This window comes from Gracilinanus agilis, chromosome 1, assembly GCF_016433145.1.
Source record: "Gracilinanus agilis isolate LMUSP501 chromosome 1, AgileGrace, whole genome shotgun sequence".
Lineage (NCBI taxonomy): Eukaryota > Metazoa > Chordata > Mammalia > Didelphimorphia > Didelphidae > Gracilinanus > Gracilinanus agilis.
Window position 1 is genome coordinate 186,349,760 of NC_058130.1, and position 26,576 is coordinate 186,376,335.

Here is a 26,576-nt window from a genome sequence, read left to right on the forward strand (position 1 = left end):
TTTTAGAAAGAATCCTGAATATTTATTAGGGATAAGATCTTGGGCAAACCCTCCAGCTTTGCAGTATCCTAGCATCTTCATCTGTAAAATGAGAATAAATAATGTTTTTCATGATAAGAAGCTATGACATAGAGGATAAGAGAGTCTCCTATGCAATCATCTCAGTCTTTTGATTCCCATCTTTTTCTTACAGTTATATCATCTGAATTTTCTTTTTAAGTTCCTCCCTCCCCCATCCTTCTTTAGCCATCTTCTCTTTTGATGTCTCTAGCCAAGGGACTATAATTTTTAATTCTCTTTCTAAAGTCTGTTGTCATATCTGATCACACCTAACATTTTTCCCTCTACTTTATCAAACTCGAAAATACATACTGCTAAGAAAAACAGGATCAATCACATGGTTCAATGGGGATATTATTGGGATTTTGACATTAAAATATCACTCTATTACAAATATAAATAATATGGAAATGGGTTTTGAACAATGATACATATATAACCCAATGGAATCGCTTGTCAGCTCAGGGATGGGGGAGGGAAGATGAGTGGGGAAAATCATGAATCATGGAAAAATATTCTAAATAAATGATATTTTAAAAAAGAAAGAAAATATATACTGCTAATTTTATCCCTTTTAAGGTAGCTTGAGAGTTGGGAAGATTGGCCCACAATGTCTCCCTACCAAATGATCCTTGACTCCTTGGAGAGGGAGAACCTGGTAAAGTCAGAACACACTAACTGGAGGTCTAGTCCCAAGAGATGCTAGGAATGGAAGGGAACATAAATCTTCATCAGTGACTTCTTCAGGATCTGGAAATTAGTTTGACAGATTATTTTCCAATAGACTTTCTCTCCTATGCACAAAAGCTTTTCCAATGAGCAAAAGTTGACTTGCCCTCTTCCTTCTTCTCCTAGCCTCAATATATGACCTGGATTCTCTCCGCCAATACCCCAAGATTCCCAGATATGTATTCTGTTTCCTAGAATGTTAAACCACTTGATGCCAGTCATTTAATGAGTATTTATAACATAACCACATTGATTGGCCATCCCGGAAAGAATCACCATGCTTCCTATCTTATTTTTGCCCTCCACTTATGAAATTTCCAAAAGAAAAGTATACCACTGGAATGCATACTATTTGTTAATAGAGGTTTTTACTATAACTAACAGGAATCTGAGTCTATTGCCCTTGGCTTCTTGTTCCATGGCTGAGTTCCCAAACTCTCTGTAGATGTGAAGTCAAAAGGGAGAAAACAAAAGGTGAAAAGAAAAAACACCCTAAGCTGTTATTAATGTCTGTATAAGCCTAATTCCGGCCCTATGGTTTGGCTCTTTCCAGAAAGGATGTGGTTACCTGCAAGAATAACACTGACTCAATTCAGATATGCAGTAAACAATTAACTGTCTACCAAATACAATAAACCATGCGGACAAACTTTTATTAAGCACTTGCTAAGTGCCAGACAATAAGATGAGTTCTGAGGTTAGAAAGAAAGGCAAAATGGTACCTGCCATCTTGGAACTTACATTTAAATGGAGGGGAGACATCATGCAAATGATTAGGTGTGTGTATATATATATATATATAGAGAGAGAGAGAGAGAGAGACAGAGAGAGAGAGAGAGAGAGAGAGAGAGAGAGGGAGGAGATAAAAAATAAGTAACCTCGGAGAAAAGCACTAGCAATTAGTGGGATTTGAGCTGAGACTTGAACACAAAAGGGGGGGATTGGGGACTAGGGGAGAACAGAGCATTCCAGACCTGAAAGTCAGTGCAAAGTCATGGAGATAGGAGATTGGGTGTGACATAAAAGAAACATCAAGTATGCTAGTGTAGCGGGATCATAGAGTGTATGGAGTGACATATAAGAAGATTGGGAAAATAGGAATGGATCAGTTGTGAGACACTTTAAATACCAAATAGAAAAGTTGGCATTTGATCCTGGTAAGAGATGTAATGAAGAACACTGAACAAAGGGTTGATATGATTGGATCAGTATTTAGAAAAATCACCACAGCATTTGAGTGGAAGGTAGATTGGAGAGGGAGATACTAAGGCAGGGCAATCAATCTAAAGTCTAATTTAGCAGTCCAGGAGAATTTAGGAGGGCCTGTATTGGGTTGGTGGCCCTGTGAGTGGAGAAAAATGGGGTATGTACAAGAGATCTTATGGAGTTAGAAATGAAAAGCTCTGACAAAAGATTGGATATGTGAGGTGAGTGAGAGTGAGGAGTCAAAGATGAAATGGGAAGATAGTGATGCCCTCCACAGTAACAGAGAAGTTGGTAAGAGAAAAGAGGGAGAGATAGGATTCTCTATTCTCTCCATGTTCCATTCATTCTTTTTTATTTAATTCAAATTTGTTTACCACATTAAAATACCTAATTAATTTCCTCCTTCCCTCCCCCCATTAGAAAAGTCATTTCTCATTTGACAAAAAGATAGATGGATTTATAAAATCATGTTTTATTCATATTTATCAGTCCTTTCTCCACAGATGAACATACACAAGTCCATTAATAAACAAATATTTATTTTGCTATATTTAATGTCCTCTTAGTTCTGCTCATTTCACTCTTCATGATTTCATGTAGGTTTTTCCTGTTTTTCCAAAATTAATCTGCTCATCATTTCTTATGGCAAAATAGTATTTCATTACAATCATTTGCCATAATTTGTTTAGTAATGTCCCAACTGTGTTCTATCACTTTTTAGATAACTTTAGCATATAAAGAAATTGCAAGTTCTTGTAATTCTTTAAACCAATACTAATGAAAAAATACTTCTCAGAAATATTGTGCCTAAAGCAGTTTTTTTCTGCATGAATATTTTTCAAGTTTTTTTACTCTGTGATCCCTTGCCAACACTCATGATATTATTGACAACTTCAATTTATATAGTGCTTTATGATTTCCAAAGCAATCAGGTGAGGGAGGTAATGCAAATATCATTGTTCTCATTTTACACATGAGGAAATTGAGGCTCAGAGAAGCACAATGTCTTTCCCATAGTTAATAAGTGTTAGAGTCAGTTTTCAATTCTCTGTCCTTTTTGGTTCTATGTTGTCTTCCCTTCTTCTCACTCCTCCAAGATATCCCACCTGCTTCTCTATGCAGATGGGATGAACAGACTTGGAAGTGGGAGAAGAAAGAATATAATCTGGAAATAGCAGGTAGTCCATTTTGCCTGGAATATGAAACTGAAATAACATCTGAAAAGTAAGATGATGGAGGTAGGTTATGAATTTGTTTATTGATAAGAGCTTGGACTAGATGACCTCTCAAGTACCTGCCGGCTTTGAGATTATAAGCCTATGAAAAGATTAAAGCAAAAAGAACATCCCAATTTCCCTTCCCTCTACCAAACCATACTATGGTCCAGGGAAAGGGCTAGGAAAAAAACAGTAAAATAATCTCTTACATTTAGTCTAATATTTCCTTCCTAAAGGCAATGTAGTCCCTTTCTCCATGCTTTATTCCAACTAATGAGACTGCCTTGTTAATAGATTTATGACTAAGAGATAGGGTAGAGAACATTATTAGGGAGAAAAATATGTGATGTTTCTCAATGTTTTCTAAAAAGGAATCACTTAATGACAGGGGATTGCTGTTTTCCAGACATGACAAAAAAAGAAAAGAAAAGAAAACTTGTAAAAATCAATGGGCCATCCAAGGCAACATAGTGTGCCAGTAATCCCCATAACTAAGTAGAATGAGATGTTCTTATGCAAGCTTGTCATCCAAAATTGTCTGGAAAAACTAAACTTTATGGATACAATTATCAATCTTATATGTGACAAATCTGAGAGTTTGGATAACTCCAGGTTTAAATTATTTATTTTTGCCAATACTTGTGTTAAAAAAGAATAATCTTTTGATTTAATTAAATGATACTGCCATTTAATCATGAGTGACCAAGATTGAAAAGTTAAAGCTTGCCATGTTTCTTTTCTTTTTAAAGAAAGTCTAAATTGGGAAGAAAAGTATTAAGAAATAAAGAAGACATAAATGGCTGAAATATTTGTTTAAGGAATGCCAAGAAAGTAATATTGTGAACTTTTGAGTCATAAAACTATTTCTGGAACTGTCAGACTTTTGTAAACATATAGTATTATTGGACAGGAGTTACATAACTGTGTTTTTCTGCTGGCATCTCTTTCCAGAGGCATGATATTATTTTGTTCTTTATTCATCCATCTTTTCTCTCTTTTCTATAAAAAAGAAAATATAGTCTAGATATATTAAAAGCAGTATTTTCCATATTTATAAAAAGCCTTTTATGGGCAGCTCAGTGACTCAGTGAGAGAGCCAGTCTTAGAGAAAGGAGGTTCTGGTTTCAAATCTGTTCTCAGACATTTTCTAACCATGTTACTCTGAGCAAGTCACTTAACACCAGTTGCCTAGCCCTTATCATTCTTCTACCTTGAAACCAATACATAGTATTACTTCTAACACAGAAGATGAGGGTTTTTTAAAAAGCCTTTTAAGATATAGACAGATAGACAGATACTTAAATACATATCTATGTATATAGATATCTATATATTTATATAAGTATTTGACCCCTCCTCCTAGATCTTCTAATTAAAATTCTATTATAAAGATTTCTAAAGCCATCTTTTGGGCAGTAGAGGGGAAAAGCTGAACCTGAAATGTTTATCAAATCTGAGAAGTTCCTTTATCAATGAACATCAGCAGATACCTTAAAATTTATGATCTTAAAAGAGATATCACTAAGATGCCTTCTAAAAGGCCACATGGGCAGAATGTGTGGGACTAAAGCTCACATCTTCCTTGGCTTCTAGATAAACTTTCTGATCACTAGACCATGCTGCCTCTCTTAAAGCAAATGCAAATTATCACCTGATGCTGCATCTCCTGTGTCAAAACTATACTTTTCTATTTGCTATGAGGGCAGCTAGGTGGCTCAGTGGATAGAGTGATGGGCCTGGAGTCAGGAAGACCTAAATTCAAATTCAGCCTACAGATACTCAATAGCAATGTGAAAGTGGATGAGTTTCTTAACCCTTTTAGCTTCAGTCTTCTTACCTGTAAAATGAACTTGAGAAGAAACTGGACAAACACTCTAGTATCTTTGCCAAGAAAACCCTAAATGGGATAAGGGATTAGGCATGACTGAAATAATTCAACAGTAACTGGATATGAAATCAAATTTGCTGTTCCTTCATTGCCCTTGACTCGGTTTGTTGTTTTTTTAATTTATTCACACTAATTTTGCATAAATAATAAAGCTTTCTCTATTACACATCTTTGATGTGTGCATTTAAAAGAGATGCTTAGCCATGTGACGGAAAAATTTTTTAATGGTTACAAAGTCAGGCCTAATAGATAATGCCTACTGGTAACTGGCCTTTGGATTATATCTCATCACCAGATTGATGGTCTATTGCATATTTGATCTCCCACTCAGGTTCTTGATTGTGAGCTATTAGTCAGATTGACAGTGTAGTGTGGTAGAAAGAATGATGGACTTGAAGATTAATGACACAAATCTGAATTCAGGTCCTATTGCTTAAAATTTTTGTGACCTTAGGTGAAGTTATAAAATTCCAATGAACATTTTTATTTAGTCAAATTTTTCTGTAGGTCCAATTTAGATACCTCTTCCTCTTAGACCTTCCCTGATTTCTTCTCTAACTGAAAGTAATCTTCTCTACCTCACTTCTCATTTCATCTATTTGTTCTCTGTTATAGACTTACATATTTTCATTTATTATATTTATCTAGGTATTTTTCTTATCTCTCTCTCATGAAATTTTAAATTTCTTAAGGACAGGAATATTTTATTATGTCTTTGTAAGGCAAATTATGGGATCTTTTTCTCTTCCTACTTCATCCCCCCCCCAATAAAAGACTGGGAAGAATAATGTCTACAAAAGTAAATATGTCTGGGTAAGGCTGGAAACCTTTGGAAGAAAAAGAAATATAGACGGAAGAATCTAAGATGTAAGGAAGTAGTGGTACCCAGGCAGAAAATACCTGGTGGTTTTGTGGTGTCAGAAAGATAGTGCCAAGTGACTAGGGAATTTTAAAGAATCATCCTTGCTTTATCTGAGAAAATGGTAGAGAGAACTGAGAAGACTATGAGAAATGGTTTAAAAAATTATAGTAAAAGAAAAAAAAGTTTCCCCCATTCATTTCTTACCTTCCACTGTGAAGGAAAAGAGAACATTGGGCCATGGCAAAGTTTAGGAGCAGTGGAAAAAGTGATAAGGAAAAAGAGGCAAAAACCTGCTAAAATAATACTCATATTAGGAACTGCTTGTAACTAGAACTTATATCTTTGGGATTAAGGGTTCCTCATTCCAAGACCCTCCCTGAATCTATAAATTGCAAAGGAGGTGGTAACCTTCTTTGTTAAAAGAGGTCTCATACCCCAAATTTCCTACACCAGTGAAATCATAAGCCTGGACGCTACCCCTGTTCTATTCCTACCACCAAGCATATTGCCTACTAGATGTTTCTTAAACTGAGCTGAATTTATGCAAATAGACCCTCACTATTCGCCTATAATTTTAAAAGAAATTAATTCTTCAGTATTTTGGAGGAAAGATACCTTTTGTGTTTTGCAAAAAGCAAATTGATTATTCCTTCATGTTGCTTATAACATGGCAAAGGGCTGTATTATGTCAACTGAAGAAAATCTGATGTTGGCGCAACTTGAGAACTTTAGGAATCATACTTCCAGTAACAGTAGCTGATGCCAGCCAAGATGTGTTCTTAACAGAAAGTGTTTTGTGTACTTTCTTTTTTACATGGAGTGAAGTTAGGAAATAATATTTGATGCCTTTCCAAGGAGGAAATATCCATTAAAAACAGCAACCAGAAACTATAGTCATTTAACAAGACTTGTGAAACTTTTTGTTCAAACCACAATTTTTTTGAGCATTGCTTAGTCATAGATCAGGAAAAAATGCTTTTTTAGCCATCCAGGACTCTGCTCACACTTCTCTTGTTAGAATTGTGCAATGCTTTTCAAGCATACTCTTAGACTGTTTTCCTTCATTGTCATTATCAATTTCACAAGCAACATCCCAACAAGCAACAGCCCTGAGAACAACATCCCACAATTCTCCAAACCCCTTGTTACTATTACTCTAAAGATTTGTGAAATAGGAATACTGTGAAATTATTGAATCTTCTTAAGGGAATTGTTTTAAGATGAGGAAGCCAGTAGCCAAATTCTACAGATGTATTCTTCAAAACAGTGAAAATTTATATTTATTTTAATCATTTGGCTCTTAAATTCAAGGCATCTATGTATTAAAGAATTAAAAGATGAGTAAAATTTCTCGTTACATTCTCAGTTCTTAGAACAGTGACTAATGGTTACTAAACCTTGTTGGTTGATTGATTAAAGATGGAGTATTGCCCTCAAGACTCCCCTCGCTGAAGGGAGATAAAATATGTACCCAAATGATCAGGTATATATATATATATATATATTTATACACACACACACACACACACACACACACACACACATCTGGAAAGACTATAGCTGCCATCTTGTGTAACACCTTTATTTTACAAATGAGGAACCTGAGTTCCAGTTTAATTCAAAATTGTGGTATCTGTTGGTAATGGAATATTATTGTGTTCAAAGGAATAATGAACTGGAGGAATTCCATGTGAACTGGAATGACCTCCAGGAATTGATGCAGAGTGAAAGGAGCAGAACCAGGAGAACATTATACACAGAGACTGATACACTGTGGTACAATCGAATATAATGAACTTCTCTTCTAGTAGTAGTGCAATAATCCAGGACAACTCTGAGGGACTTATGAGGAAGAACACTATCCACATTCAGAGGAAGAGCTGTGGGAGTAAAAACACAGAAGAAAAACAACTGCTTGATCACATGAGTCGATGGGGATATGACTTGGGATGTAGACTCTAAATGACCACCCCAGTGCATCTATCAATAATATGGAAATAGGTCTTGATCAATGATACATGTAAAACCCAGTGGAATTGTGCATCAGCTATGGGAGAGGGGTGGGTTGGATGGGAGGGAAAGAACATGAATCATGTAACCATGGGAAAAATATTCTAAAAAATAAAAAATAGTACATGTTAATGTTGAGGAGAGATCTAGAGTCATGAGAGATTTGAGGAGGAAGAGATTACTTCGGGTTGGGAGGAATCAGAGAAGAGTTCATGGCAGAGCAGCTACATGATCCTTGAAGGGAAACATAGCAATATGTAGAAATGAAGGATTAATGGGTAGAGAGGGAGTGAAAGAAAATTAAATCTTTGTTTACTATATACTCTGAGATCCAATGTGTGAGCTAAAAATGCAGTTATAAATCACTAATAAAATAGAATCTTTTTTAGTGAGAAACTCAAAATTAAAATGGAATAATTAAATGTGTTCCTATATCAGTCAGCCTCTAGTTGCTCTCATGCTATTGATATTTTTCTTAGGCATTAACATTTGCTTTACTAAATCCAAATTCTAAACAAAGAAATTGAGAAAATAACAATTACAGATTGAAAGTAAATTTGGGCGCTATTTTGCATCCTGCCTGGTAATTGAAAAAATAATAATTATCATCCAAGCTTAGTGATAATGGGACCAGAATCTAATGTATTTTCTCTTTAATACTTATTTGAAAGGAAGTATAAGCATTTCATGAAATTCATGAACAAATGGAGATCTACTATTTTGTGAATCTGAACCATAATTCAGTTAAGGACAATATTTTGGAGAAAGTAATTTGAGAACTGTAATTGAGGCATCAAACCCCCAACAGAGTATAACTCCACAATTGATGGATAAGATCAGATAATGTCACCCACTGAAATTGAAGGTAATAAAAATAAACATAAAATAGATGAGGTTAGTCACCAAAGGGGGTCCTCTTTTTGCTGCAGTAAGTCGTTTTACATTATTTGTCTTTGAGTTCATAAGTGTTGACATGCATTCTTTAAAGTTTTATTGATATAATTTGTTTTTGTTTTTTTGCCTTCACATTTACTTTCTATTAGGGAAAACAACCTATAGGCATATACGGAAATAATACACATTGAAATGTTTCATGGCATTTTGCATAGATATATTCTGTGCTTTATATGGTTTAATTATTTTTAATATTCTTTTTTCCATTACATGTAATGACAATCTTCAACATAGGTTTTCCAAAATTATATAATACAAATTGTCTACCTCCTTCTCTTCCCTCCCTATGCCCAGATTTGGTAAGCACTTTGATTTGTATTACAGATGTATTACCATGCCAAACATACTTCTATACTGATCATATGAATATTCATATAAAATCAAAACCCCCAAATAAAGACACAAATAGAACTAAAGTGAAAAATAGTGTGCTTTGATCTGCATTTTGACTCCAACAGTTCTTTCTTTGGAGGTGGACAGCATTCTTTTTCATAAGTCCTTCAGAATTGTCCTGGATCATTATACTCCTGAGAATAGCGAAGTCTTTCACAATTGATCATCATACAGTATTGTTGTTACTATGTAAAATGTTCTACTGGTTCTGCTTATTTCACTCCATATCAGTTCACGTAGGCCTTTCCAACTTTTTTCTGAACTCATCCTTTCCATTGTTTCTTATAGCACAATAGCATTCTATCATCATAATATATCACAATTTGTTCAGCTCTCCATAATTGATGGACATCCCCTCAATTTCTAATCCTTTGCCACAACAAAAAGGCTATAAATATTTTTGTTCAAGTAGGTTCTTTCCCCCTTTTTAAAAATCATTTTCATCAGTTTATAAGTTTTCAGAATTGTTCATTTTTATATTGGTGATATATAAATAGTCCTTCTACTTCCTTTTCTCTTCCTTATCTCTTACAACATGCTAATTCTCCATCACATTCCTTTAACACAACTTGTTCCTCCATTCTTCAATTGATGGGCATCCTCTTGGTTTCCAGTTCTTTTAACGTTACAAAAAAGGACTGTATAAATATTTTTGTACATTAAAAAAGGATCTTTTCTTCTGTTTTTTATCTCTTTGGGGTATAGGTTTAGCAGTGGAATAAAAGGTTTAAAGGACATATATTGCTTATAATTCTAGATTATTTTGTGGAATGGTCATACCCATTCATAAATTCACTATTATATCATCAATGTACTTGTTTTCCTTTAGTACATGCAACATTTAACATTTTTCTCTGCCATTTGGATGAGTAGGAGATGAAATTTCTGAATTGTATCAATTTGCATTTTCTAGTAGTGATTTAGAATATTTTTTCCTGTGGCTATAGATATCTTGAGCTTCTTCCTTTGAGAACTGTCTGTTCATATCTTCAGAATATGTAACAATTAGGAAGTGACTCTTTTTATTATAAATCTGATTCAGTTCTTTACAGTGAAGCAGTTAAATAATGCAGTAATGTGATATATAGGGATTGTTCTTGATATAAAAAAGATGTATCTCTTCATTAGAGACTGGAACAAAGGTGGAAATGTAATAAATTAATCTGGTAATCAGGATACATTTAGCCATTCCTTCTTTATATTAAACAAGCCCAAGTTTCTTTAAACCTTTCTTCATGGAATCAGTTTTCATCCTTTTTGATTACTTCTGTTTCTCTGCAACAGGTTCTCATTTGATGGTAGGGGCTATTTTTTTGTCCTACTTTTACATTGTCAGGGTTTAGTACATTTCCTATCATATAGTGGGTGCTTTAAAAAATGCTTATTGAGGGTAGCTAGGTGGCTGAGTGGATAGAGAGCCAGGCCCATAGATGGAAAAATATGTCCTCAGATGCTTCCTAGAGGTGTGACTCTGGGCAAGTCACTGAACCCCAGTTGCCTAGCCCTTAATACTTTTCTGCTTTGGAACTGATACCTAATGTTGATTCTAACATTGGAAGTTAAGATTTTTGTTAATGTTTTTATTGTTTTTACATACTTTGTGTAGTGTGGTGATGGCATAGTGCCTGGTATGTATTAAATGTGTAATAAGTGCTCTATTTATCTACTTACCTATTACATAATCTATCTCTAAAAATTAGAAACAATGTATGTGACTTGTGGTAACTCCAAACTTCCTTCAATTAACCATAATTTTTAATTGAGATGATATTGCACTGTTGTCCTCATAGCTGAACAGAATCTATAATCCTCCCTCATAACTTATCTCTTTATTATTTGAGGCTATTTGAGATTTACCTACCAATGATCCTGGAGTACCAGAAACTGTTGATTTATTTATCCCCTTCTCATGGTAATCAAATAGCCCTTGCTAGAGTTAAAAAGTTTCTGTTCCTCCATTTTATTTTTTTTTGGTTTGTGTATCTTTACTGAGCTAGTTTATCAAAGTCCTTTCAAATGTGGTGTCCATGTGTGAAATCTATATCAGATTGCTTACCAGCTCGGTGAGGGCAGAGTAGGGGAGAGAGGGTAGGAAGAAGGGAGAGAATTTGGAACTCAAAGTTTTAGAAATGAATGTCAAAAATTATTTTTACATGTAATTTGGGAAAAGATAAAATATCATTTAAAATTTTTAAAGAAATATAATAAAAATAGATTGCATATAAAAAAGGAAAAATAAATATTGTGCTCAGAATTGAACACAATCTTCCGGATGAAGTCTGACTAAGACATAAAGCATTGAGATGATCACTTAATTACTGAAAGCTTTGCTTCCTAGTGCAGCCCAAGGTTGCATTAGCTGTTTTGGTTGCTGTATCACAAGGTTGATTCATATGGAGTCTGGAGTCTTCTAAAATACCTAGATTTTTTTTTTTTTACAGACAAGCTGCTGTCTAGCCATACCTCTCCATCTTACTCTTATGTTGTTGATTTTTTGATCCCTAGTGGAAGACTTAATGTTTATCCCTAATATAAACTATAATGTGAATAAAGTGAGATAATATATGCAAAATACTTTACAAACCCCTCAGGTTAATATACAAATATTAACTATAATTATTATTTGTGTACCTGACGCACAGTCCCTGATACTAGTTTGTCGTTGTTCAGTTATTTCAGTCATATCCAACTGCATTTGGGACTTTCTAGGCAGAGATACTAGAGCGATTTATCATTTCCTTCCCCAGCTCATTTTACAGAGGAGGAAACTGAGGCAAACAAGGTTAAGTGACTTGCCCATGGCCACATAGCTAATATGTGTCTGAGACTGGATTTGAACTCAGAAAGATGAGTTTTCCTGACTCTAAGTCTGGCACTCTAGCCACTTCACTATCTAGTTGCATCCCTTAATAAATGTTTGTGAATTGTTTGCTTACTTATGTTGTCCTTTTTTCATTTTCTGGGCCTACTTTTACCATTTTTAATTTGTTTTAACAACTTGCTTAAACCTCAAATGAAATACTGGACATCACTCTGAAATACATGTTCCTTGCTTTTTATCTCACAGCTTGCCCATCGGGGACATATAAGCCTGAAGGCTCACCAGGGGGAATCAGCACTTGTATTCCATGTCCTGATGAAAACCACACATCCCCGCCTGGAAGTACTTCCCCAGAGGACTGTGTCTGCAAGGAAGGATATCAGGCAGCAGGCCACACCTGTGAAGGTTAGTTCCCAATACTAAAATAAAAAATATTAAACAGAAAATATACATATTTTGCTTTTCTCGTGAAAAAAAGACTAAATTTTTTTCCATTTGAGGTTCATGATTTATACTTAGTAGTGCATAATTCTGTTTGAATTCCAGGGAGGGAGAATTGGGGAGTTAATGGATCTGGGAGTCTATATGGCTATCTTCAGTGCAAACAGAATTATCAATATAGCCTGAGACAAATATGAAATGATAAAAAAGGGGAAAGGCCAAAATACCAATACCAGTAAGAGTTCATACTCAGCTATCATTGTTTTAGTCATGTTCAAAGTTTGGTTCATTAATTCCTCCATTTTCTAGATTAGAATTTCTAAATATGATATTTAAATTGATATTCTATTCATCGCCATTAGTTACATTGAATTTTGTACTAATTATAAGTATCCCTTCCACATCATAATGTGCCTCATCATGATTTTAATACATTGCAGGTTGGCATAAGAATTTAAATGGGAATTTAGGGAGAGTTTCACAAAAGCCGCAGACAACACACAAAGGCCAGCAGATAATACAGAAAAACTTTAGAAACTCAGGAATACATAAAATATATGTATAGTACTGTTTAATAGCAATATATTTTACCTTAATGTCATAAACATACATATTTGTTTTTAAGCTAAAATAAAATATGTAAAAAGTTAAAGTTTGTGAAAAGCATGCCATACCCAGCAGATGACACACAAAGATTAGAAATGTAGAACTATCTTGGAAAGTTTATTAATCTATAAATGCATATAAAGTACTCTTAACATCCCATAGAAGATAAAGAGAAAAATAAAACTTGTTTTCTGGTATGAGATTTCCCAGACCATGGGCATCATGCCCCTAAGATTGACGATGTGGAAGAGATGCCTGTACTTTGCTTACAACCTCCAGGGGACTTAAATAATTATGATTATCCTTCCCATTTTAAAATGGAAAAAATTGCTAGCAACTTTAAGTGACTTTCCCAAAGCTATACCATTAGCAAGTATCAGAGCTGGAAAACAGAGTCTCCTGTTCCAAATCCAGCGAGTACCTATAGACAAGACACTATATAAGATAGTTTTGTGCCAATTCGTTATTTTAACCAATAGGGTCCAGCTGAGGCAAAATCAGGTACTAATTGATTCTTCTCTGCTAGACTTGGCTATTAAGTTAAGTGAAGTTAAGTGAAGGTTACTTCAAAAAGCTGGATTTCAATTTAGAAGATTTCTATTAGGACCACTCTGTGAAAAAGTGTTTATAATGTTAGCCCTGGAGTCAAGAAGACTCATCTTCCTGAGCTCAAATCTGACCTTAGATGCTAGCTGTGTGTCCCTGGACAAGTCACTTTGCCATGTTTGCCTCAGTTTCCTTCACTGTAATATGAGCTGGAGAAAGTAATGGCAAACTACTACAGTACATTTGCCAAGAAAACCACAGATGAGGTCACAAAAAGTTGGACAGGAGTAAAAAATGACTCAACAAGATTTTTGTCCAAATTCCTGTTCTAACACTTAATAGCTGTGTGACCTGAAACAAGCCACTTTGTCTTAGGTTATTCCTCTGTAAAGGGGTGGGTGGGTGGGAATCTAATGTTTGTATGAATTCCAATCAACAGGCCAGATTCATCAGATTCATTTCATGCTCAATACAGAACTTTGCTGTAGAGAAAAACTAAGTTTAACCTTTTAAAAATTGTTTTTTATTCAACTTAACCATTAGTGGTCCACTGTCCTGCCCTGAAACCTCCTGAAAATGGCTACTTTATTCAGAACATCTGCAACAACTACTTTAATGCAGCCTGCGGAATCCGTTGTCATACTGGATTTGAATTAGTGGGAAGCAGCATTCGCCTCTGTCAACCCAATGGTTTGTGGTCTGGTTCTGAAAGTTCCTGCCGAGGTATGAAAATCACCAAGTAAACTTGCTTATTGATCACTGTTTGTCCTCACTGATTTAAAGACTGATTTAAGCTGATGTTTAAAACTCTGCAGTTCTATTGATTCTTTAGACTACTGGAAGATTAATTAGTCACGGAAGGAGGAGGAAGTTTTTAATCAGAACAACTGAGTTCACTTGGCAGCCTAGGATAAACAATCTTTTACATTCTTTCCCACAAGAGGAACTGCGTTTTCTTCACATTTTAGATTACTCTCATGAACCTAAGAGGGAAATGTAATTACAAAAAAATATTTTGCCCCCAGGAATATGTAGGAAATATATACCTAACAGGATTTTTTCTCTGCTGTATTTGCATGTTCTGAGATGAACTGGAAGAAACTCCACTAGAAAAAAAAATAAGGTTACAGGAAAACCAAGAAGTAATCCTTTGGATTCTATCTTAGGAAGCCTGAGAATTACTTAATGGGAAATAAACAAAAGAAAAAATAAGACATTTTCTAGAGAGGCTTAGCAAACAAAATCAGATTTATACATTATAGTAAAGAAAAAAGATAAATATATCAAAATTCATGAGTCATATGCAAGTAACAGATAAATATATAACCCTGACAATTTTTGGTAAGTGAATAAATCAATCAGGCAAAAACATTTTTAAGCATCTAATATATTCCTGGCACTGTGCTAAGCTAGGCATGCAGAGAAAGGCAAAACAGTCCCTTCTCTCAAGAAGTTTCCTTCCAGGACAGTCTGAGAACTGTTAAGAGTTTTGCCTGTCCATTGACAGAAGAGGGTTGAAAGGCTAGAAGGAAGAGAAGTTTTATAACATGAGAGGACCAACTAAAGAAATCCCACCTCATCGTATGGACCCTCAGAAACTGTTTCTTTTAATAAATGTGCAAGGAAAAAAAGGGCACTGGGGAGAATTCAGAAATGGAAGTTAAGTAACAACTTGTAACTAACTTGAGAGAATTACCTGAAGGTACCAGTATTCACATGTTAGGAGATGTACCTATTCTTATTTCGATCCCTATTGTCAGTATCTGTTAATATAAGGTTGACTTAAAATAACTGTTTTTCCTTCCCTTTTTTTATGGAGATTTCCTTTCCTGAGGAAATCTTAAAAAAAAAAAACAAAAAAACATTGCTTTCTGTCTTAGAATACATACTAAGTATCAAGACCAAGGCAAAAGAGGAGTAAGGGCTAGGCATCTGGGGTTAAGTGACTTGCCCAGGATCATACAGCTAGAACTGTGTGAGGCCAGATTTGATCCCAGGCTCTCCTGACTCCCAGCCTGGTGCTCTATCCACTGTACTTTCTAGCTGTTCCTTCCAGAGTAATTCTAAGCATTCAGTGTATGCAATGAGTTTTGTGGCTAAAAAACCGAGCCTTACAAGCTGATAATTGAAGAAGTCTTAGACATAGAGTCAGGAACGCCTGGGTTCAGATCCCAACTCTGACACTTATGAGCTGTATGACCCTGAACAAGTCATTTAACCTCTCTGAATTTGTTTCCTCATTTATAAAATGAGAATTTTTCTCAACATTATTGTCAAGATTCAAATGGGAAAATGTATAGGAATGCTAAAATTGTCATGCTAGAAAAATGCCTGTTTGTTGTTATTTCTACATTAGTGCAAACATCACTTTCTGTAGAATACCTTTCCAAAACCTCCCAGATGCTAATTCCTTTCCTCTTCACACACCCTCTACCCAAAAAAATTGCTTTATATTTACTTTGTGCCTATATTTTTACACATACTTGTTATTACCCTTTCCCCTTGGATGTAAGCTTCTTGAGGACAGAATCAGTGACATCTAGTAGGCACTTAAAAATGCTTGTTGATTGATTTCTGACCCCCACCCTACCCTAAGGGATGAGAAAATGGATTCTCTTTTAATCATGAAAATGATACTATTAATATTATCAGCAATAGAGCATATACTAGGCATTGTTTTTCCTCTGGTGCTGAAGTTCTGAACTGTTTGATCCACACATTTGACTCTGTTTGTGTGAACATGGCAAGGCATTTGTAACATAGCTGTCTGGAATCAGGGGTGCAGGCCATGGTAATAGGACAGAAGGTGAAGTATTTACATATTGGGAGATCTCTCTCTCTCCCTCTCTGTGTCTCTCAGTCTCTCTCCCTCTCTCTGTCTCTCCCTCCCTCTCTCTCTCATCTCCTGCTCCCTCTCTCCTTCTCCCTCTCTCCCTTTTTGTCTCTCTCCCTCTCCCTCTCTCTCTTCATCTCCTTCTCTCTCTCTCTTTTCCCCCCTCCCTCTGTCCCCCCTCTCTCTGTCTCTCTTTCTCATTCCCTCTCTCTCTCTCTCTCATCTCCTTCTCCCTCTCTGTCTCTCTCTCTGTCTCTCTCTGTCTCTCTCTCTGTCTCTCTCTCTCTCTGTCTCTCTCTCTCTCTCTCTCCTTCTCTATCTCTCTTTTTTCTTCCCCCTCCCTCTGTCCCCCCTCTCTCTTCCTCTCCATTTCTCTTTTTCACTTTTCCTATGCCTCTATTTTTCTCTATCCCTATCTATTTCTATGCCTATATTTCTATATGTCTGTATCTCGATGTAGAACTATATTTATACCTACCTTTATCTCTCTCTCTTTCTAAATCCATCTTTCTATATTGAGTGAGTTATAATATTAAAATTCATACTGTAGATTTACTGGGTTAATTTGTTTTGAGGCAGCATAGTATAGTGAATGAAGAATTGACCTAGAATCCAGGGAGACCAATGTTCAAGACCAAGCTCAAATATATATTGGTGGTGTGATCCTGAACAACTCAACTTAATTTATTGGTGTGGTCTAGGTCAATGGTTTCAAACTCAAAATAGGGTCCCCTAAACTACACATAAGAATCCCTGTAAGCTGCATAATGACTCGATTTTTAAATGTAATGTTATCTGTGTTTTGTTGTATTTTATTAAATATTTCTGTTACATGTTTGGCAGCGCAAGGAGAGTTGAGGACTGGTTGTGTAACAGATGTGCTGTACACAACTCTAAGATTAAGTTGCACAGAAAATTTCAAACTGCATTGGTAGTTGTAGTTTTCTCACTTGAATGTTTTTTTTTATACTTATGAAATCATAGAGCCAAACCCTATTCCAAGTTTTGCATTAATCTTGATTATGGTGTGATTCTCTAGATTCTCATCCCTCCCCACCATATATATGTACCAGTAGGGTTTGGAGGATTGATTAAATGTCTTTTTGTGTGTAAAAATCCTGTTTTTATTCTACTGTGAATATGTTTTGTCCTGCAGGTAGAATTTGTCTCATGTTTTATATCCCTAATACCTGGGACTTAGTACATGCTTAATAAAGACATACTTAAGTTTTTAAAAATAATTTATATAGGGAGAAGATGGATAGTTTAGTGGATTGAGAGCCAGGCCTAGCAATGGGAAGTTCTGGGTTCAAATCTAGCCTCAGACACTTCCTAGCTGTGTGACCCTAGACAAGTGACTTAACCCCCCATTGTCTAGTCCTTACTGCTCTTCTGCCTTGGAACCAATACACAGTATTGATTCTAAGATGGAAAGTAAGGGTTTTAAAAAATAACATAAAATAAATTATATAATGCCTGGTACAATTCAGTGCAAACAGCAGGAGTTTAAAAATTCTGTAGCATTGATAATGATGATGAATTTTACTCTCAAATTCAAAATAAAGGTTTACCTTTTTGAATGTCCTAATTAAATGGTTCCATAAAACATGGCCATATGTGTGCTTGTAGGGGAGGGAAGGTTAGGAGAAAATATTAGCTCTATAGGAAATGGAAGGTGTTGTTTAGCTGAACCTTGAGGAAGCAGAGCCATTTACAAAGCTGAATTCTATGACCACAGGGAAGCAGAGGCTTCCCTCAGTGACTGCCCAAGTCAGGGATTAGAATGTGTGTGAAAAAACAGTAAGAATAGAAACAATCCTGGAAGAGAATGATAGAAGTTGAGTTCTTGTTCAGTTAAAGGGTGACTGATGGAGGCGGAGGATAGAGAAGAAAATTATCCCTACATTATTATGGATTTAAGAGATTAGGGCACAAATCTGGATTGATATAAGGTAAATTGAGTGAGAGTCCTAGGATCGCAAACTTATAGCTGAAAGGAATTTCTTGGATTATATACCCATTCCAGGACTGGGGGATGTTATAGAGGAATTTGGCTATAATATTTTGTTCTGTGAAATTAAGCTAGTTGGAATAATACTGGGTAGCTTACACCTGGACTATTTTGACCCCCACAGATATCATTTATGTGATTAAGACCTGAGGGGCTAATGGTGCTTGTGCATTTTGGAAAGATACATGACTTCCTTGTTTCACATTTCAGAATATGCTTCTTTGTTATTTATGTAATAACTACTGGGAAAATTATTGAAAGAGGCCAGATTTTCCTTATTTTGACACTAGTTGAAAAGAGCCTGGTGGTTTGCCTTCCCCATTAGCACTGCCAGTCATTTGATAAAATTAACTCATTTCAACTACTTTGGGGAATGCATCCAAGGGCCTACACTAAAACAGATGGTAGATTTAAAAGCCTCAATCTCTCTTGTTTTGCCCTGTTCTATTTCAACTGTGCTATTATTTAATTTCTTGTAAAAGTCTGACTCACAAAATTCCAATCCTGATTCCTAAATTTTTCTAATTGTGAACCTATGCCACAATGCAATCATTGAGATTATAGTGAGTTCACTTAATTTTTAAAAAGAAGGGTGGGTAAGCATGTTAAGCTAAATTTAATATGAACTACCATGTTTATATTTCAAAGTGGTGCCTTTGGAACAAGCTGAGACAGCACCAGGAGGCACTCAGGGTATAGACTAGAAAGACTGCCACTGGTATACCTGATGTCTACACAAAGCCTCGGTGGTTTCATATTAACTATAACACTGTACCCAGATACATAGTATGAATTCAATTAAAGAATCCAGAAAATTATTAAAACATTTGGGCTTCCTTGATAGTACAATGGTGATCTCCATGCATTTTTTTACAGATGAAAGAAAAAGCCTTTTCTTGTCATCTTTTCCCATATTATTAGCAATACCATGATATCCCTCCAAGATGTGTTATGGAAATTGGTGGTATAATTTAGAAAGTGATATAATTGTCACTCTTGCATGTACTCAGTTAAACCGTAGACCATTTCTTTTTTTTTGTTAATGTAGTTCGGATGTGTCCTCAACTCCGCAAGCCTGAGAATGGTCAAATCAGTTGTACATCAGGTGAAACATTGTTCAGGACGGTGTGCTTGGTTACCTGTGATGAGGGATACAGACTGGAAGGGAGTCCCAGACTCACTTGTCAAGGAAACTCTCAGTGGGATGGGATAGAACCTCGGTGTGTGGGTAAGTTTTCAATCATTAAACTACTTTGCTACATATCTTAACCACCCAGTGTTTTCTTGTGATGACCTCACCCTCAAATATGACTCAAAAAATTATGAGGGTATATAAAATGTTGTAATCTCTAGCTGTTTATGTATTTGTAATATGTGATATATTGCCTCATTTACCTGGGATCATTGAGAAACAAGGAGTTTGTTGCTTTGCATAAGTGAATTTTCCAAGTGGTAAGTTTCATAAATACAAAAATTCTATTTTGACTATTTGAGATGGATATCTATCCAAATTGTTTTCTGATCCTAGTACTTCAAGGGCGGTCTTATGAGGGCAGAAGAGAATAGAATTATTATTTCTCTTGTTCAGAATACTTAACCCCTATTGATGGAGAGCATCAGTTGTTTTGACTGATATCATATTGAGTTTGAAGTCCACTAAAACCCTTAGATCTTTTTCATAGAAACAGTTGTCTCTCCATGCCTGTTCTAAATTATAATTGTGAAGCTGATTTTTTAAACTTTAATATAAGACTTTACATTTGTTTCAATTAAATTTAACTAGATGTGGTCCATCTCTTTTGACCTTTAGAAATGTTTATGGATGCTGACTTATACAACATGTAAACTATCCCTTCTGGCTTAACTTTATCAGTCTATTGGTTAAGCAGGTCAGCTCTGCTTCCAGTAAAATTGATGACTAAAAATATTGAATAACATAGAGTCAAGTATGGTTCCTTGGTGAACTCCCATAGAGACCACTCTCAGAGTTGGTACTGACCTGCTAATGATAGCTCTTTGAGTTGACTCATTCAGCAAATTCCTGAATGCTCCTAATTGTACAATTATCTAGCCATATCTGTCAACCTTGTTTAAAAGCGTAGCATGACATTCAAACACTACTGAAATGTCAGCCTACCGTGACTAAGTATGTTATGAAAATCTAAGGATAACAAAAACTTAGAATATAAAATAAATATACTACATCTAAGAATGCTATGAGATGCAAGATACTGCCCTGCACTTGTAGCCCAGAAAGACGTGTGTTCAAGTTCAAACTCTAGAACTAGCTGTATGAATGACTGGACAAATAATTAATCTCTTAAAACCCTTGACGTCCTTAACTGTAAAATAGGGGCAATACTATAACTACCTGCTTCACAGGATCATGGAGATTGGAAAACATTTTTATTGTCTACACATTATCTTTCTGATTAACAAAGAAAATTATTTTCGTTTGATCTATTCTTCATGAAGTCATCCTGGCTTTTAATGATGATTGGTCCCTTTCTTTTTTAAATTTTATTTTATATTTTTAAAATAAATTTATTTTTATGTTTTATATTTTTAATTAAAAAAATTTAAATCCTTACCTTCATTCTTAGAATCAATACTGTATATTGGTTCCACGGCACAAGAAAGGTAAGGGCTAGGCAATGGAGGTTAAGTGACTTGCCAGGGTTACACAGCTTGGAAGTATCTGATTTAAACCTAGGACCTCCCATCTCTGGGCCTGGCTCTCAATCTACTGAGCCATTCAGATGCTCCTTGATTGGTCTCTTTCTAAATATTGCCTGTCTCTTTAATTTTTCCAGCAATTAAGCACACTGGTCTATAATTTGTTGAAACTGCCTTAATGAGAGAAATATTCACCCTACATCATTTGCCATTGTCTATAACCTTTCAAAGATCACTGACAGATGCTCAGTAATTATACATACCAAGATTCTTTGTCTCCTTAGACAGAGGTATCAAACATGTGACCCAGAAGCTGAATTACTTGGAAAATATTTAACAAAATAAATAAAAATATGACAGAACATAGAAGTTAATATGTTCTTCTAAATTAGAATCATCCCCTCTACTCCGAGCATCAGAAAAACCCTTCTTTGAACTTCTTACCCTGAACATATGTAAAAACAAAACAAAACAAAAGCACCTTTTTATTTTACTTATTATCTATTGCCAACTTTGGCCTATTATGGTTTAGGATTCCTAATGCCCTTCTTACAAAATGATGATACTTTCCATTCTTGGTGGACCTTTGTTCTTGGAACAGATTGTGTCTGGTCAAAGACAATAGTTTAAGAAGAGAGACCTTGGCCCCTTTTCCTCTAAGGTCAACATGTAACCCTGTGAGAACAAGCCATAGTCCTTTTCATCAGTGTTTAGGATACAGCCTCATGAGTATCCAAAGGTTGGGAGAATAAGCCTGTAGGAATTTGGAGAGTCTGGGAATCTAGGAGTCAGAGACTACACTGGGTTGTGCATCTAGCCCAGAATCAATACCTCAAGGAGCAACCTTGGACATATCCCAGCAGTAGTTGAAACAAAATCACATCTTGGAATCATGCCTCATTCAGGTTTATGAGATTACCACTATATAGTAACTGCTAAATCTAAGCCTCCTCCTTCCAGAGACCTAAGATGGGTTAGGAGAGAATATACCTTCAAGGTATTATGTATTGTATTCTTGTCATAGACTTGGAGTAAATATTCCTTACTAAAAGCTTTTTTGAAAAAGAAAATAAACAAGACCACACTACTTTTAAAAATTAATTCTCATTTATTTACCCATCTATACTTTCATATTCTCTATATTAAAAAAAAGAACCTGTCGATTGATACATTTTCTGTATGCAGATAAAGAGTGTTTTGGATTCAGAAAATATGGATTCAAATACTGACTGTAATGTTTACTATTTATGTGACCTTAAGTAAGTTACTTAACCTGTCTTGGTCTAAGTTTCTATGTGTCAGAAAAAAATAAGAGTATTGGGCTAGCTGACCTCTAAGATCCTTTCCACTTCTAAATCCTTGATGTCATTGGCAACTCTCTCTTCCTTTTCTCATCAGAATTATGTCTGCTTAGATCTCTAGAATTTCACTCTTGAGAGCTTCCTATTTTTCTCTGGCTGACTTCTGCAGAATTTTGGGCCACTAGATACTATCATTTCTTTTGCTGAACCATTTGAAATCTACTTTGCCCCAACCTAGGCTGTACTTTGGACAATGCTCACCTCTCCTCTCCTTTTTTCATGAATTATTTGATGAAATTGTCCTTTGTGCCTAAATTTCCCATCATTTATTCAGCTGTCTTTTTCTTCTTTTAGATGGAATTAGATCCACAGTAACAATTTCCTTGTTGCTTCTGTGGTCACTGGAGTATGAAATTAGTCATTATGGCAAATTACAAAATTTTCAACTACCCTCCAGTTGGTAGAAGGTGATCCAGCAGATATTTCAATTGTCAACACACTCCAATAATTACTTTATGCCTCTATCCCACATGGGGATGTATTTCCCAAATTCTTTGTCCAGTCCCTTCTTCTGGCAAGGTAGTTTGTAGCATGCTATGATGACTCACTTTTGTTTCTTCTTCCATTAATCAAACCAAACACTCTCTTACCACCTCTTATTTCTTTACTTCTCACATAAATGTAACTTCTTAATAAAAAATGGTTCAGGGGTAGCTAAGTGGCTCAATGGAGAGACCATCAAGCCTAGAGATAGGCAGTCCTGGGTTTAAATCTGGCCTCAGCCACTTCCTAGCTCTGTGACCTTGGGCAAGTCATTAAGACTCAATTCCCCTTACTGCTCTTCTGCCTTAGAATCAATACTTCATTTGGATTCTAAGACAGTAGGTAGAGTAACATATATAATGATCCTCTACTACCTCTTTGAGCTATGCTGCTCCTTCCAAGTAAGGTATCTTTGAACTGTTGGAGTCATCTTTCACATCAGTATAATTTTGGCTATATTTTAGGGTTTTTGTTATGTATGACTTTGCTCTTGCAACATTGTCCAATATGGAAGTATGTTTTGCATGACAATAAAAAAAGAAAAAATAAATAAATAATCCCCCCATACTTTTAATAAATAAATAAGTTCTATCCTTCTAAAATCAGCTTTTTACCATATATCCCATACCTATGTGTTCTAACTTTCCTCCTGTATTAAGATGTCTAGTCCAGCTGGTTTATTGTCCCATACTTTGTGCATTTTTATTCAACATCTGAGGCCAGGAATTTTGTTTATATGTCTGGAAAATTATGTCTCATGGATTACTGATTCTTTAGTCTGCTATTCTTTCTAGTTGCAAATATTTCTTTTTATGCTACCAGGCTTGGCAGTTTTCTCCTTCCTTCACCATTTCCGTTTTAAAGCCCTTATGACCACGTTTGTAAAACTATAGTCTCTTCTTAGATGTTTTCAATCAGTAGCCAAGATCTCATCATTCCGTTTATTTTGAGTCATGGTCCAAAAGTGTAAATCTAATTCTCAGACACTTGATTTTTACATAGCAGTTATACCTTTCTCTGTAGAATCTTCTCTTTCCAGGTGGTAAGAGTGATGAAAAATTCCATCTGTGACATTATTTTACGAGGATTCCATAATTTTAACAATGCTCCTTTTTTTAACTGTTGTGTTATTTGTTCCCACACAAATCAACAATTTTGACAAATCTTAGGATGTTCACCATCTCACACCTCTCAAGTACGTGTCCCAGAGAGACAAAATGCTTTCATATGATTGTATCAGATTGGTAAATAACCACCCCTTTACTTTTTTGGAAGAGAGTCACCAACCACCATTCTATTTTTCTCCCTCTGGCCATTAATGGATCACTTCTCACCTGCTAACATCTCTGTATACAACATGCATCTGTCCCCCTATGCAGGAATAATGCATGTTACTTGAATCAAACATAAAAGTCCTACTTTCCCCCTTATTTTTTCTATGTGGCATTCTTTTACATTCCAGCCTTCTGGTGCATATTAGAATATCTCTCTCCCTCTTGTGCATTGTTTTTCTTCTTTATTTCCTCCTTGAAATATTTCTTATATTATTTCAATGAAAACCTTTGTCTCTTTGATAGTCTAGAGCACTGATGGGCAAACTTTTGAAAGAGGGGGCCAAAGGAAAGGAAATGTTTTTGTCAGTCTGTCTCTGAGGCAACTCTTTTGAAGTTTCATTGTATTTTATCCTACTCATTGTATTCGTCAGATTATGAATAATGTCAGCACAGCCGGATAGAATATTTCAGGGTCCCCCCCCCCATCTGACCCACAGGCCATAGTTTGCCCATCACTGGTCTAGAGAGCAGAAACACATTGCCCTAACCCCTTCACTTTTTCACCTAGGACAATAATTAAAAAATGCATTTTTCATCATATATATATATATATATACATTCAACATTTAAATATTGAATATACCTATTTATTTACATGCTGTCTCCTCCAATATAATGGAAGCTCCTTGAGGGTAGAGTCTGTTTTTGTCTTGCTTTGTATGTATAATCCTTAGCTCAGTTCTCAACACAATAGTAAATGTGTACCAATAAGTGCTTGTTGATAGATTGTTCCTTTTATATACCTAAGTGCAATGGAATGCAAACACTACAGATCAGCATTTGGTTTCTTGTTTTATTGAGGGGTCAGACATAAGTAATGGAGAAAACTTTAATAAAGCAGTATCTTTTGTACATTTTCCCCCAAAAAGCCAGTTGAAAGACATTTATTTAGCACATCCCTGATTGTATTACTTGATACTGTCAAATGGTATAATATTTGTAAAGCACTTAGTATGATGTCTGGCACAAAATAGGCAAAATTTAAATACTTATTCCTTTCTTCCATTGCTATGGTCAAGACATTTTTTTCTCTAGAGGTCATTACAAAATTTTATTTATCCTCCATAATTACCTGAAGCCAGATCCTCAGTCTTCCTTAAATGATTATTAAGCTAAGAGCTAAGCTTCTCCCAAACCCCATCCAATAACATCAAGAATAATTAAAAATCTATTTACAAAGTATATAGTATCCCCAAAGTCTTGAGGCAGTTTTAAGTTTTAATCATTTACATTTATTAAACATGAGTTTTCATACTAATAACCACACTAAGACTTTGGGAAAACCTTATATAATGGAAAAGAACAATGGATTTGCAGTTAGTAGAAACTTATTTCCTTTCTAACAGTGGCTTCAAAAACTGCTTAACCCTTAAGAGTATAGACCACTGATGGTGAACCTTTTAGAGACCGAATATCCAAACTGCAACCCTCATACTACATGTGAGCCATCCCCACCTTTATCCCAGACAGGGAAGGGAGGACGTGCACCCACCGGGCTGCTGGATAGATGGGAGGGTGATGTGAGAAATGTCCTCAGGTACACATGGAGAGGCGGAAGGGCTCAGCCCCATCCAGCACACATGTCATAGTTTCACAAATATGTCTAGTCTCCCTTGCATGTAGCACAGTGGTTGTATGAAGACATCTCAGCCTCAAACTCAGCATTAAGAGTCCTAACTCTAACTTCATCTTCTTTATCTCACTAACTCTATGCCTCAGATTCACCAGATATAAAATTGAAAGGCATATTATTCACATATTTTATGATGTCCAATGACAAAGAGAAAACAAGTCTCAGTAAATGCGAATTTGAAAATACACAGCTTCCATCCTTAGGCACTTCCTAGCTGTGTGACCCTGGACAAGTCACTTAACCTCAGTTACCTAGCCCTTACTAGTCTTTTGCACTGGAACTAATACCTCATATCAATTCTAAGACAAAAGGTATGGGTTTTTGAAAAAGAACTTTCAATAAAATTTAGTGTTTTGCATCATAGATAAAGGCCACCAGCTGGTCACAAGCCACTGATAGCAAAGAAAATTCTACAATGAATTCTTTTCTAAATTGTTTCAAAGTATGTGAGATTCTCTCTCTCTCTCTCTCTCTCTCTCTCTATATATATATATATATATATATATATATAT

The 26,576-nt window shown here is 35.5% G+C and overlaps 1 protein-coding gene across 1 annotated transcript in view; it reads left to right on the forward strand.

Annotated features, from left to right (window-relative positions):
• SVEP1 (sushi, von Willebrand factor type A, EGF and pentraxin domain containing 1) overlaps positions 1–26,576 on the forward strand; it is a 350,045-nt gene that overhangs the window by 134,316 nt on the left and 189,153 nt on the right. The window contains exons 4-6 of the mRNA XM_044678439.1: positions 12,387–12,545; positions 14,277–14,456; positions 19,626–19,805. Coding sequence (XP_044534374.1) covers positions 12,387–12,545; positions 14,277–14,456; positions 19,626–19,805 — 519 coding nt within the window. The remainder of the gene's footprint in view (positions 1–12,386; positions 12,546–14,276; positions 14,457–19,625; positions 19,806–26,576) is intronic.